General features: G+C 37.5%; 1 protein-coding gene across 1 annotated transcript in view; it reads left to right on the top strand.

Moving 5' to 3' along the window:
• cacna1ha (calcium channel, voltage-dependent, T type, alpha 1H subunit a) overlaps positions 1-15,163 on the top strand; it is a 286,474-nt gene that overhangs the window by 204,975 nt on the left and 66,336 nt on the right. Inside the window, exons 19-24 of the mRNA XM_059654094.1 lie at positions 4,521-4,705; positions 7,242-7,368; positions 8,683-8,808; positions 9,409-9,498; positions 10,260-10,473; positions 13,702-13,853. Coding sequence (XP_059510077.1) covers positions 4,521-4,705; positions 7,242-7,368; positions 8,683-8,808; positions 9,409-9,498; positions 10,260-10,473; positions 13,702-13,853 — 894 coding nt within the window. The remainder of the gene's footprint in view (positions 1-4,520; positions 4,706-7,241; positions 7,369-8,682; positions 8,809-9,408; positions 9,499-10,259; positions 10,474-13,701; positions 13,854-15,163) is intronic.

Here is a 15,163-nt window from a genome sequence, read left to right as displayed (position 1 = left end):
AAATAATCTAATTGTTTCAAAGCTTTTGTGCCTTATCATATATCTGGAAACTTAATCTACACATTTCATTACTTTTTATCCAAAGAATTTCCACATCAGCCTTAACATTATTTTTACTATTTTAACACTGTCTCCTTGTCCAATAGAACATAGAATAATACAGCACAGGAACAGGCCCTTTGGTCCACTGTGTCTGCACTGACCATGATGACATTCTAAAAATCCCAACAGCTTTTTTTTAAACTAATCCCGTCTGTCTGCCCATTATCCATATCCTTCTATTCTCTGCCTGTTCATGTGTTTTTCTAAATGCATCTTAAATGTTGCTATTGTATCAATTGCTACCACCTCCACTGCTGACGCATTCCAGGCACTTGCTCTTTGTAAAAAAACTTTTCACACACATCACCTTTAAACTTTCCCCTCTCATCTTAAACCTATGTCCCTGAGCATTTGACATTTCCACCTCAGGAAAGAGACTCCAAATATCCATCCTATCCATGCCCCTCATAATTTTAGATACTTTTAATGCATCGCCTCAGCCTCCAACACGGGCAAAAACAATCCAAGTTTGTCCAACTTCTCCTTATAGCTAATACTCTCCAATTTAGGCACCATCCTGGTAAACCTCTTCTGCACCCTGCCCAGTAATTCACATCCTTCCTATAGTGTGATGTCCAGAACTGTACATGATATTCCAAATGTGGCCTGACCAAAGTCTTATACTGTTGTAGCATAACTTGCCAAATTTTATATTCAGTGCCCCAACCAATGAAAGCAAGCATGCCATTTGCCTTCTTTAACACCTTATCTACTTGTTTTATGACTTTCAGAGAGCTATGGACTTGGACCCCAAGATTGCTCCATGTATCAGTGCTCCTAAATGTCACCCATTTACTGTATACTTTCCTTTTGTATTTGACACATCAAAATGCTCACCTCGCACTTGCCTGGATTAAACACCATCTGCCATTTCTCCACCCAACTTTCCAGTTGATCTATATCCTGCTGCATCCTTCGATATCCTTCCTCACTATTCACACAACTCCGCCAATTTTCACGTCGTCTTTAGTAAAGTCTATGCAGACAACATCCATTTCCTTACCCTTATCAATCATCTTTGTCACTCCCTTGAAACTTAATCAAGTGAGATCTCCCCTGCATAAAGCCACACAGACTAACCCTAATAAGTCCATTCCTCTCCGAATGCAAGTAAATCCTATCTCTTGAGAATTTTCGCCACTAGTTTTTCTATGACTGATGTAAGGCACACTGGCCCGTAATTTGCTGGAGTATCCCTGTTGCCATTCTTGAACACAGAAACAACATTGGCTTTTCTGCAGTGTCTGGGACCTTGCCTGTGGCTAAAGGGGATAGGGAGATCTCTATCAAGACTTCAGCAATCCCCTTACTTTTCTTCTTCAATAACCTGGGTTGGATCCCATCAGATCATGGGGATGTGTCTTCCTTAATGTTTTTCAAGACACCCAACACTTTGTTCTTCTTAATATCAACATGCCTCAGAGTATCATCACACATGTCTTTCCCTTTGGTGAATACCAATGCAAAGTACACACGAGGGAACTCACCCACTTCTGCTGGCTCCATACATAAACCATTTCCTTTGTCCTTGAGTGGCCCTACCCTTTCCCTAGTTACCCTCTTGCTTCTAATATATGTATAAAATACCTTGGGTTGCTCCTTAATCACACTTAACAAGGTCATTTCATGGCCCTTTCTAGCCCTCCTACTTTTTTTAAGTTCTTTTCTGCTACCTTTGTATGCCTCAAGGGCCTTGTTTGATTTCTGTTTCCAAAACCTTACATATGCTTCCTTTTTTTGACGTAATCTTATAACATCCCTCCCCCCACACAAGGTTCCTGAATCTTGACATCCTTATCTTTCATGCTGCCTGAACTCTGGTCAAATGGCTTCTAAAAGACTCCCACACGTCAGATGTGGGTTTGCCTTCAAACAACTGCTCCCAGTGCAATATTTCCAGTTATTGTCTAATATTGTTGTAATTAACCTTCCCTTAATTTAGCACTTTAGCACTGAGGATGAGTCTTATTCTTTTCCATAACTATCTTAGAACTTTTTTTCCATTCAGTCATGGGATGAGGGTGTCCTAGGCCAGCAGTTATTCCCCATCCCTATTTGCCCAGAGGGGAATTATAAGTCAACCACTTTGCTAGAGGTCTGGAGTCACACATAGACCAGACCCAGTAAGGATGGCCATTTCATTCCCTAAAGGACTTTAGTGAACCAGATGGGTTTTTCAAACAATCAACAATGACAATGGTCATCATTTGGCTTTTAATTTCAGATTTTTATTGGATTCAAATTCTATCTACATATGGCAGGATTCAAATCTGGGTTCAGAGGACATTACTTGGATCTCTGGATTAACAGTCCAGTGATAGTACTGCTAGGCCATTACATCTCTGATTAAACTTACAGAATTATGATCACTGTTCTCAAAATGCTCCCCAGTTTAATTTGAAGTAAAATTCTGAATTAACTTTCCCTACACACTTAACCATATCGCAAAGCTTTATAAGGGCATCTCTCAGATGCATCCTTTTCAGGCACTAAGTCCAAGTCTATTCTGTTCATTTTTATAACTCAAATCACTTTACACTGAGGACCTGCTTGTGACTTTTCTCAGCACTACCTATATTACTTAAATGTCCACCTAGATTCATGCGAAACATAGCTAGATGCAGTTTCCTGGATGCTATTTTAACCAGAAAAGCCTACAGTTGATTATTACCTCCTCTGATTCAGTTTACTGTTTTGCTTGAAAAAAAAATACAGGCATGGACTATTTTCTAAATGGTGAGAAAATTCGTAAAACAGAATTACAGAGGGATCAGGGAGTGTTGGCCCAGGATTCTCTAAAAGTTAACTTGCAGGTAGAGTCAGTGATTAAGAAAGCAAATATAATGTTGTCGTTTATCTCAAGAAGGTTGGAATATAAAAGCAGTGATGTGCTTCTGAGACTTTATAAAGCTGTAGTTAGGCCCATTTAGAATACTGTGTCCAGTTTTGGGCTCCACACCTCAGGAAGGACATACTGGCGCTGGGCCGTGTCCAGCGGAGATTCACACGGATGATCCCTGGAATGGTAGGTTTAACGTACGATGAACGGCTAAGGATCCTGGGATTGTATTCATTAGAGTTTAGAAGGTTGACGGGAGCTCTAATAGAAACTTACAAGATAATGTATGGCTTAGAAAGAGTGGGCGCTGGGAAGTTGTTTCTGTTAGATGGGGAGACTAGGACCCGTGGGCACAGCCTTAGAATTAGAGGGGGTAAATGTAAAATGGGAATGAGGAGGCATTTCTTCAGCCAGAGAGTGGTGGGCCTGTGGAATTCATTGCCACAGGGTGCAGCGGAGGCCGGGACGTTAAATGCCTTCAAGGCAGAGATCGATAAATTCTTGATCTCAGAAGGAATCAAGGACTACGGGAAGTTTGCAGGGAAGTGGATTTGAAATGCCCATCAGCCATGATTTAAATGGTGGAGTGGACTTGATGGGCTGAATGGCCTTACTTACACTCCTTTGTCTTATGATCTTGTATTTGACTCCCTTTTTTTGATGCTGCATTGTGTCTGCTTGAGATGCTTGGGCTGGATTTTAGCTGAAGAAATAAATTTCAAGGAGTGGATTTATTTCCGGTTCATGAACCTGCCCCTTTCAAAAATCAAACAAAGCTTTTGATTATGTTGGAGGCAAAGCTTGGCTGAGGAGATGGGAGTGGCAGCCAGTTAGTGACTGGGAAGTGTTGAGTTGGTGATGGTGCAGGATTGGCGGTAGACTCCAGTGAAATAGCCCATGTTCTAACCTACTTCACTGCTCGCTCTACATTCCTTAAAAAAGTGAAAGCATCTAAATTTTCAAATTATCCAGGTCGGGTGAAGAAATAGAACCAGGATAGGATAGGACAATATTAATTTTATGACAGTTTCATTACTATGGAATAGTTTTTATTTAAAACTTGCACTGATTGTATATCAAATAGAACTTGTCCAACTGTTCACCCCATTCCTGATGACTGCCCTTGTTCAGCTCTATGCAACTACCAATTTCTGCTTAGCACATGGAAATCTTAAAATTTAGAGGGCGAGCTATTAAGAGTAAATGCATCTACCATTTTTCACATTTCTTCTCTCTCTCCTCCCATCATCTTAAAAATCGGTGGGTTCAGGAACTCGGTGGGACATCATGATGCACGCTGCCAGTATCATTACTTTTGGTCACCTCCTACTTTGTCAACCCTAGTCAGTCCATTGAAATCCACCCCCATTGTCATGTTTGTTAAGAATCTGAGGTCTCCTTAGAATTTATGAGCTGTTTCAGCACCATTGTTGAATTACATAGATCATTTATTTTTCCATTCTGTTTGTATTTCCAATAAGACTGATGCTTCCATTGCAACTCAGGCTGTAACCTCAGTTTAATCAGTTGCAAAATATTGTTTTCATAGTATGTGATTATATCGTTTGTTTTTCTTCAGGTCATAGCACTAGGATTCTTTTCTGGTGAGAATGCCTATCTCCAAAGCAGCTGGAATATATTGGATGGCATCCTAGTCTTTGTTTCAGTAATTGACATTATTGTTTCCCTGGCATCAGCGGGAGGGGCAAAGATCCTTGGTATTCTCCGTGTATTACGACTCTTGCGAACCCTACGACCACTGAGGTAAGTTCCACTGATACTTCAACTTTTAGACAGCCAATATGGCCAGTAGAACTCCTCCGTCCTTGAACTGTCACGTACTGAAACATCAAGAACAGCTTTACCACTGCATATGAACATTAAATTATGAAAAAGATCATCAGTTTAATTGGAACAAAAAATTCTCTTCATTCTTTCTCTCAATTTCTTGTCATTCATTCTACATCTTCCTTCTTTAATTTAAATAGCTTGGTACATTTTCTACCATTGTTTTCAAAAAAATTAAATTCAAAATCCTTTTTTTCCTTAAATTAAGTAACAAGGAAGCATTGCTAGATCTGGTGCTGGGGCATAGATACCTCAGGAGTACCAAAGCTTTGACAGTGAGAGCAGTTAGATAAGAGTGATCATTACAACATCAATTAAAGATTAGTAATGAAAAAGAGCAAGGAACAACTTAAAATAAAACTTCTAAATTGGAAGAGGGAAATTTTAATGGGCTGAAAGGAGACCTAGCTCAGGTGAAATGAAGCCAGATATTGACATGAAAAACTGTAATGAAACAATGGGTGAACTTTATAGAGAAGATGCTTCAGAGACAGGCTAGGTCCATTCTAACAAGGGTGAACGATGAGGCAACTAAAAGTACAAATTGTTGGATGACAAAATTATTGCATTGAAAATCTTTGTCCTCCTGGTTTCCATCATCTGTACAGAAAATGAGAGCCATTTCGAAATATTGCAATTTGATTCCTTAAAAACTGGCTGTTTGAACGCGAGGGAAGTAATACCTGCAAGTTTTAATGTTTCTTAAGAATACAAACAAGAAAACTGTTGGTGTAAGACTACATGATATTATAGATTAATTTCATAAGTCTTGTGACAGTGAAGTAAATGAATTTAATTTCATGGATTATATCCTTCCAATTGGTCTTCTGTAGTAATCAATATGAGAAGATTTCCTACAGTTGAGATGTGTAATGAGCCTTAAACTGCATTCAGGAAAATTAGATTCACAATGTTGTAACAAGTGCCAACTGTGTTAAATCTCTTCCACATTTGTCTGTGAAGAGCACATGATGAACTAGAACAACTAGAAGAAAGACCCACTAGTGAGCAATGAGGTTCAGTTCAGTTCAGCATCACTCTTTATGGTAAAATAATGCTCTAATTACCAAGGAGCATCAGCCTTAAACTGACAGTTTCTCAGACATATGGTTCAACTGGCAACCCTAGCTGCAGTCCTGAACTGTTGTATTTGAGGCTGTTGCTGAACACCAACAGCAGGTCACACTAGACAATTTTTTGAGGAAGACTGTGGAGATAACTTTTAATACTAGTTGTAATGAAGAATGGGTGATCGTAGATTTTTTGCCCATTATATATCCCACTCAAATGCATGAAGATTCTTGCTATTGAAGTTAGCAAGAAGGCAAGTTAGGCAGGGTGTAAAACTGGTGAACATTCTGGTAATAGGTTTGGTTAGCTCAGTTTGGCTGGGTGGCTGGTTTTGTCATGCAGAGTGGTGCCAACAGCATGTGTTCAATTCTTTCATCAGCTGAAGTTCTCCTTCTCATCCTCTGCCCTCACCTGAGATATAATAACTGCAGGCTAAACCACCCATCAGTCATCTGATTCTCTAACAAAAGAATAGTCCTATGTTCTGGAAAGTCTATGGCAAATTCACCTTTGCTACTGAAGTTGAAAGGAAAGCTCTATATTGCGATAGGATAAATTGATGCTTCATTAAATAATGGGAAGAAAACTTGAGCTTAAGTATATTTGCAAGTGTTGCAGGATTTTACCCTAAGGTACCAAAATTAATCTCTCGTGGAATTAAATCTCCTAGAAATCCAGGAAATCGTATTATTATAAATGTACCAATGAGACTAGGAGTGTGCTGGTTGATCAAGAGGTCCACATAATCAATGTAAAAATGCACAGTAAGTAATAGAGGTTTCATGTAGAGGATAGTCACGTCACTGTTATACTTTATTTACAGCATAAATTACTTAAATGATAATGCAACTTTTCCTGAAATAACACTTACTGGCAGAGAACCTTCTCACTTGCGCCATTAACTGACTACATGGAGATTGCGATAATACAGTAAACTTAAGGTATTTGAGGTAGTTAATTTTTGCTAGTTTATCAAGAGTGCTGGTTCATAAGGTGCCTGGTAAAATAAAGTATGGTATCACACTTATTTGAGTTATTATACATTGTACACTTGCTACATGCTTTGAAATATTTTAAGTGATAAAATCACAGTTCAGATTTTTGGGTGAACCGGTGACAGATTTTCCATTATAAGAAATCCAGAGGGACTTTTTATTTTAATCTTAAGCATGTGACTCAAAGTGGGATGCGTTGAGTGACATTCTCCCCACAGGTCATATTTTAATACTTTTGCTGCAGTCCACTTTCTGTACGATCACATGGGCCAAGTCGTCTTTATTACACTGTCCAAGCACATTTTCTCTTGCTGTTATTATTAGAAACTGTTAACTTCCAATTCCATTGATTATGATTATTGACAGCAATTTATCCCTTTTATTAGAGTCATCAGTCGAGCTCCAGGTCTCAAACTGGTAGTAGAAACCTTAATAACATCCCTTAGACCCATCGGGAATATCGTACTCATCTGCTGTGCATTCTTCATAATCTTCGGAATCTTGGGGGTCCAGGTAAATATGAGATTGTTAATAAAATGTCAGAGCATTTCTCCCCAGAAATATGATTTCACATATTCAAATAACCAGCTGAGTTTGACAAGTAGACAAGTAAACTAGATTTTAAGCTGGCCCTAAAAGATCATTGCCTTTACAGAAACATGCGCATTAAGATCTCTCTCAAATTGATTCCAAAACATGCATTAAAACTATCTAAACTGCAAAGAAATAGCTCATCACTACACTTCTGTCAAATATTACTATATTAAAAAAAAAGTGCACTGCCGTTTTGCAAAATTCAATTCATTACAATTCTGCTAAGTTGCCTGAAAACCATACTGTTTGAGAACTGGTTACTTCAATGCATGTATCCCTAGGACTTAATCACAGGTATTACTGGATACTACCTCTTGAGAGGGCAGTGAAGTTATGTCACAGAAAATTATAAACAATATCTTTATCATAAAAAATTTAGCCAGGAGAGGAAATATTTACTCCTAATTTCTTATGAGAGATTTGAAGTGTCTCAAAGAAAGCAGAATCATGACTGCACTGCTTTTATACTTAATACATTCTACTTTGAAAACTATGCAAATTTGTTTCAAGGCTTTAATTGTAAATCTTGAATGATATGGGTGAAGCCAAAGTTTCATTCCCATTGTTCTATTCTCTCTCAATTATATGTTGTAATCTCTCTTGCATTCTTCTATTTATTGCAATTGTACCAATCGTGCAACAAGAATAGATACAACAATATTGCCTGTTCTTTATTTGAACATAAGACTCCATATTAGGAGGCTATGTCGACACACCTGTAGGACTGCTGCTGTGTGGTGCCTATAATTATATCATCTCTCATATTTCATGGACGTGCCTAGCAGTTTAAGAAACACTCCCTTTGAAGGTATACATATATCAAACTGCAACAAACTGGACCAGTTAACCCTCCCAGGATTATGTGATTTTGTTTCTACTTTCTAGCTTAAAACATTTATAGAAAATCAGTTTGACGACTTTATAGTTTAGAAATTCATCTAGGCCCTTTTCTGAGTCAGCAAGCCAGAAACTCAAGGACTGCTAGAAATTGTATGATAGGTTTAACTTGAATCACAGATCACATTTAATCTGAGTTGTTGACATTGGCCATACCTCGAGAAACAACTCCCCTAAAAGGAAATGTGGTTTGCAATAATTTCCTGGAAATTATTGGGGGAGGGGGAACAATTTGAACCAAGGAGTTGAAGAGGGCTGTGACTGCTTTTTAATCAAGATTTGGATTGAATGCACCTAAAATTCTCCTTCACAAATCTATATATTCATGTTTTGCAGTTGTTTAAAGGCAAGTTCTACCATTGTGATGGACATGATACCAGGAATATTACAAATAAGTCCGAATGTGTCCAAGCTAACTATAAATGGGTGCGCCGTAAATATAATTTTGATAATCTTGGACAGGTATGTTTTAAGTTCCAAATCTAATGGAATAATTGTTATTGCTGGCATGATACAAATTTACCAAGTTTAAAATGCATTCAGAGAAAAGCGTAGAAATTACAAGGTTGCTTCTCTATTTTTAAATTTTTGGTAAATTACTGGTATTAGTTATGTGGGATTTGAAATTGGTTTAATAACTTTATTAATTTCTCTGCAAAATTATTTAATGTGGACTAGATGAAAATGAGGATCACAGTATATCCTTCATTGTCATTTGATAATAAGTCTGAGGTCTTCAAAAAAGTAGTATCATTTGGGTTTTTTGACGGTTTTATATTTATTTTAGTTTTTAATCTTTGCATTCATTTCACCCAGCTGGTTCATTAATGTCCTTTAGGGAAGGAAACTACCATCCTTAACTGGTCTAGCCTACAGGTAACTCTACACCCGGAGAAATGTGGTTGACTCTTAACTGTTCTCTGGGCAATTAGGGATGGGCAATAAATGCTGCATAGCCAGCAGCACCCACATCCCATGAATGAATAAAGAAAAAAAAATTTTGAAAGGAAACCAAATAATTTAGAAAAACTCATAAATGTATTTATTTTTGTTGTTTTTTAGGCATTGATGTCACTCTTTGTTTTATCCTCCAAAGATGGTTGGGTGAATATAATGTATGATGGTCTCGATGCTATAGGAATTGATAAGCAGGTAATGCAAAAACACTGTATGTAATCCTCTTGCAACAACTTAAACTCAATAAGCTGTTTATTTACGTTTCATTCGGAACGAGTTAAAATATATTTACTTTATATACCAGAATGAATGGTGCTTTTGAAATAATAGAAGTTATTTTATTGCTGGATTATTTGCACTATTTTGACTTGAGGGAGTCCAAACTGGGTTCACAAATATAAAATAGTTACTGATAAATCTAATAAAAGTCCAGGAGAAACTCTTTTTTACAGAGGAAGTTGTGAGAATGTGAAATTTGATACCACAATGGATATTTGAAGAGAGTAACATCGATCCATTTAAGTAGAAGTTAGATAAGTTCAAGAGGTAATGCAAATGGAAAGTGCTGGAAATGCTCGTCAGGTCAGCCAGTGAATGTGAGGGAATAAACAAAGCTAACATTTCATATCAATGAATTTTAATCAGTACAGTGGAGGAAAAGCAAACAGAAATGATTAAATGAAGTAAAACAGAAGCAAACTTATATGGCATAAGCAATAGCACAGACAAGTTGAGCCAAATAACTTGTTATTATACTGTAAATTCTGTGTAATCTTTGTGTACATCGATCTTTTGTGAATCAGTTCTGTTCCCGTAAATGAAAATGATTGTAATGTGAAATCAAAAATGTTCCCTTTGTCTTCATGACAAATGGTTGTAAAAGTTAATTGGTCTAATTTTTGTTCTACTTCCACTCCTTCCTTTCCTCATCCTACACATTCCTATCCCATCGACAGCCACAAAGGAACCACAATCCCTGGATGCTCCTGTACTTCATCTCCTTTCTCCTGATTGTGAGCTTCTTTGTGTTAAACATGTTCGTGGGAGTAGTGGTGGAGAACTTCCACAAGTGCCGGCAGCACCAGGAGGCTGAGGAGGCCCGCCGGCGGGAGGAGAAACGTTTGCGACGGTTGGAAAAAAAGCGCAGGAGTAAGGAACTGTACCTGGCTGGTCGGTAGTACGTTTAATCTTTCTGAGCCCTGCCTGTTTCCAAACTGGGAAGAAAATGTGATTCCTGTAGCATGCCGGTGCATGCTGAATTCACGTTGCATGATGACCTGAAAAGACTGGTTGCATTGTAATTTTTAAGGTTTAATTTATTTCAAACATTTTTTTTAAACTAGACACAATGTCCTAATTCTTTCAGATAAAATGACCTGCAGTGTTTATTGGTCCTGGGAACAGCAGAAGGGCATGGGCAAAGTGACACTAAAATAACTGCTAGTCAAGTATAAAGCATCTGTTTTATTTTCCAATAAAATATTTATTCTATAGCTTAATGTCTAATATTGAAACAGCGTAACTAGCTACTTAATGGACTTAACAAAAATCTTTCACAAGTGCCCGTTGCCTGATTACTATTTATAGAAAATCCATGTTAATATACAACAAATGCTTCATTAGCCACTGACATAGAACGTTGAAACCTTGAGCAGGAGTCGGCCATTCAGCCTGTCAAGCCTGCTTTGCCATTATCATCATGATTGATCCTTAATCTCAAAGCTATGTTCATGCATTCTCTCCATACTCCTTGATACCTTTAATAGCTAAAGATCTTTTTGATAAAAGAGAAAAATAGGAAAATATGTTTTTTCGTAAAAAGATATTGTTTCTTCTATTAGATGTTTGTCAAAAGCAGTACCTAGAGAAATCCCAAAGTTTTGGCTGAATATGGCAGACTCAGAAAGATGTGTAGTTTGTGCTGTACGTTTTAGTGCTGTCCTTTGTCACAATCTGTTTATAAAATTCTACCTTATAGATGTTGTGATTAGGAGGATTGTGTCCTCTTGCATCTTTGCTAGGCAGTTTCTTCGAAGTACTGAAAACTTTGCTTTCTCTGCATTTGGTTATTTTAATCACAAGTAACAAACAAAATTGCTTCTCTCCACTCCTTTCCCCAGGGCAGTAGTATGGTCAATGCTGTGCGCTTCTGCAATCACATGCTATAAAGCATAATTCCTTATAAAAATACTCATGATATATTTTAGCTGAGGCATTACAGAATCATAAACCTTTCATCAGAGAAGATTGGACTTCATATTTCAAGATGTTTAGAACACTACCTTGCCCCTGGAAGAAACTAGAAAAATCAAACATGAAGGTCACTCATCCACTGAAGTTGGTTATCCACTGCTTCTCTTTTAGAATTATAACTGAAAAATCTTACCCAGACTGGCATTGTGCTATAAGTTTATAAGCCATGTGGTGGAAGTTTGGACCTGCTTTTTGAATCCTGAATCTGTTTATACTCTATGAATTCTCCCTGTCATTCTCACTAGAAACAGAATTACTGGAAGAGAGTGTAGTACTGGTTTGTACCTTTCAAGGAGAATTACCATGCATGGTTTTGATCGACAATTTTTGTATTATTGCTGCAAACTATAGAATGAGTTCAATTTTAATACTGCTGTTAAAACATTAAAATCTGGAAAAATCCTAGACAGACAATAATGTGCAAAATGATTAGTGATATCAATAGATTAGTTTCCCTACAGTGTGGAAACAAGCCCTTCAGCCCAACAAGTCCACACTGCCCCTTGAACCTTCCCACCCAGACCCATCCTCTATAACCCACCCACCCCTGAACACTATGGACAATTTGGCATGGCTGATCCACCTAGCCTACACATCTTTAGACTGTGGGAGGAAACCGGAGCACCTGGAGGAAACCCATGCAGACATGGGGAGAATGTGCAAACTCCACACAGACAGTTGCCCGAGGCTGGAATCGAACCTGGGTCCCTGGTGGTGTGAGGCTGCAGTGCTAACCACTGAGCCACCGTGCCACCCCTAAATGTACATTCAATAGATGTATTTGAATAGGAGTAACGATTATGCGACTGAAAATTGTTACTACTGTCCAAACCATTGGCAAAATTAAGGTATGATTTCCTTTATGCAAGCTGAGAGGAACTAAAACAATAAGAGCAGTGACAAATCCAAATTTAATTTGTGCTTCTCCATAGAGTCAAGGATAAAATGCTCTCCAGATGAACCCTGAACGAATTAGATCCTGAATGTCTCTTCCATTTTTAATATTAGTGTTTTAAGTGCAAATCTTTTATTATAAATAACAGTTGTTACTTACAACTTGCATTTACATTGATACCCTTACTGCCAGGAAAGTGCAACTTTACTTCACCTAAAGAGCTAGAAAGGGAAGGATCCTTCCATGCACATCATTTATTTCAAAAGCCTCTCAAAATAAACCTCCTGTTATATAGTTAACTTCCTTTCTTCTTTGTTCTCTTAGTTGTAACTTCCCTCAGAAAATCCTTCCTAACCTAGCAATGTGCAATCTGGCAGTGCATGGTGAATTGCATGTATTAGTGCAAAATGTGCATGTATTAACTGCATGGTCTATCATTCATCTCAATAGTTGCAATATAATAAATTAGACTCATTTCACAAACAGGATCTACTCATGTAATTGTTGCTTTGGCTTCAGTGCTTTTGATAGTATTTATATTAACTTTGTCTTCATAGCAGAGGTCTATAACAAAGTTACTAGCATGTAAAAGTTAGTATTAAGAATAAAGTTATTATTCAATCCTAATATGTTTATTGCATAATTTAGAAAATGTCTTTAACAGAAAGCCACAACATTGCATGTGTGAATTTTTAACCACTTATCTATTAACTCCTATCTCTCTAAAACAAACAGTTCGTCCCTTTGTTGTATACCTTACATTCATACGTTGCTGTATGGCTGTAAGAGTCGCCTGACTAGACATACGTATTTGCATGCAACCTCAAGGCCATTCAACTGGTGGTTTAGATGCGCGAAAATTATATAACTTTAGCCTCTCATCTCTGTTTTCATTCTCTCTGACCATTCCTCCCTTCCAAGTTTCACATTGATGACCTGCAGAGGTCATGGCCTATGAAGATAATATCTACAGAATCTGGAATTTAATTTAAAGACTCTTAGTCTGCAAATTAATGAAAAAATCCAGTGTGTGTCTACACCAACACCAATGTAATCTCCAGTTTGATTCAGATTAAACCAGAAATTAGATAATGCTAACCCATGCCAGAAATAGCTAAAATGCTAAGTGATTTTAATATACTAAATATGTGAATATAACCTGCAAATTTGTGAACATTATTGTTTCTTACTTTCCCTATGAAAATTCAAAGTAATCAAATTTCATTTTTTCCCATTTTTATCTCGACCAGAAGCCCAGCGCAGACCCTATTATGCTGACTACTCCCCAGCTCGACTTTACATCCATAAGTTGTGCACCAACCACTACCTGGATCTATTTATCACGTTCATTATTGGTATAAATGTTATCACAATGTCCATGGAGCACTACCACCAGCCACCTGTAAGTGTGTGCAGAAATGCAGACATATAACCTTGCTAACAGATGGTCTTTATGGTCCAGTTACCAATTAATGTCAACTTCTGGTTTTGTTAATTACAAAAAGGATAACTTGGTGATAACACATTACCCGAACGTTCATGAGCTTTTAAAAAAGCAAAGTTCGAAGAAAATGTTTCTTTGAGTTTTATTCTCATCAAGATTGGCAAACACAAGCATTAAATCATTCAATATTTTGTATTTTAGGGATATGATGCCAGAAATAAATTTACCGAGCCCATGTGCAGTGCAATAAATGCTGATCTAGAAAAGTTAGGAGGAGAAAACGTTCTTGTTGCTTTGCTCAATTAATTTGCAGTTGCTTCCTACTCTTACAGTGTAGCTGCATTTGTCATTTTGACAAATGTGACATTTTTCATTTACCTCTCCAGGGACAATGGACTTGAATATTCCTGGTTCCTGGGGAATGAATCTGCAGGCAGGAACATTAGAAAAATTAACTAACATAACATGATCATACTTCCAAGCAATCTTCCCTGGTAGAGGCAGGTAGCTAATTAATTTCAGTTATGTTTCCATCTGGGGACAAATTGATGATGTGGCTAGAAAGTTCCTGGGGGCACACAGCTCTCCCAGTGAAGATGAGGTTTGTTTAATGCTGCTTTATACCTTAGCCATGACCCCTAGATGCTTAGGAGCTACGCCAATGGCCACAGGCCTTCTATTTAGGGATCCTTAATTGGGCATGGATCCTGAATGCAATTTCTTAATTTGTCACCTCTGAGCAAACCGTGATTAGTGTTCCACCACTTCCGAAGTTGGGGTTCCAGTGGTCTTGACGGAATCTAGTCCATTGTGATATCTTTGGTTGAATAAAATACCAAGTAATGCTGAACTAGAAACTGGATTGAGGTCATTCCAACTCCCCTTAAATAGGAGGCAAAGAATAGCTTCTATCCCATTTAGATGGGCCAGATATGAACTTTGAGTTTCTCCTACTATTTCTAGATTTGAACTTACATTGTTTAAATAAAAGGCCACTTCTTGTATAGGATGAATCATTGTTCACACAACAATGTATTCAACTCAAATATAAGATTGTGTTGTGTTTACTGCAACAATGTTTTTTATTTCCACATGTAGAAAGAACATGTTTATATATTTGGAACTAGTGAATCATCGTCAATTGTGGGACATGTTCAGTAGCTGGTACTATTTGATCTATTTGATGTTAATAACATATCAGCATCCATTAAGTACAATACTCTACCTTTTGTATTCTTGTAATGCTTTATTATTAACTTGCTTTCCAC

The sequence above is a fragment of the Stegostoma tigrinum genome, chromosome 23, assembly GCF_030684315.1.
Source record: "Stegostoma tigrinum isolate sSteTig4 chromosome 23, sSteTig4.hap1, whole genome shotgun sequence".
Classification (NCBI taxonomy): domain Eukaryota; kingdom Metazoa; phylum Chordata; class Chondrichthyes; order Orectolobiformes; family Stegostomatidae; genus Stegostoma; species Stegostoma tigrinum.
Note: the sequence above shows the minus strand (reverse complement) of the source record. Positions and strands in the feature narration are given on the sequence as shown.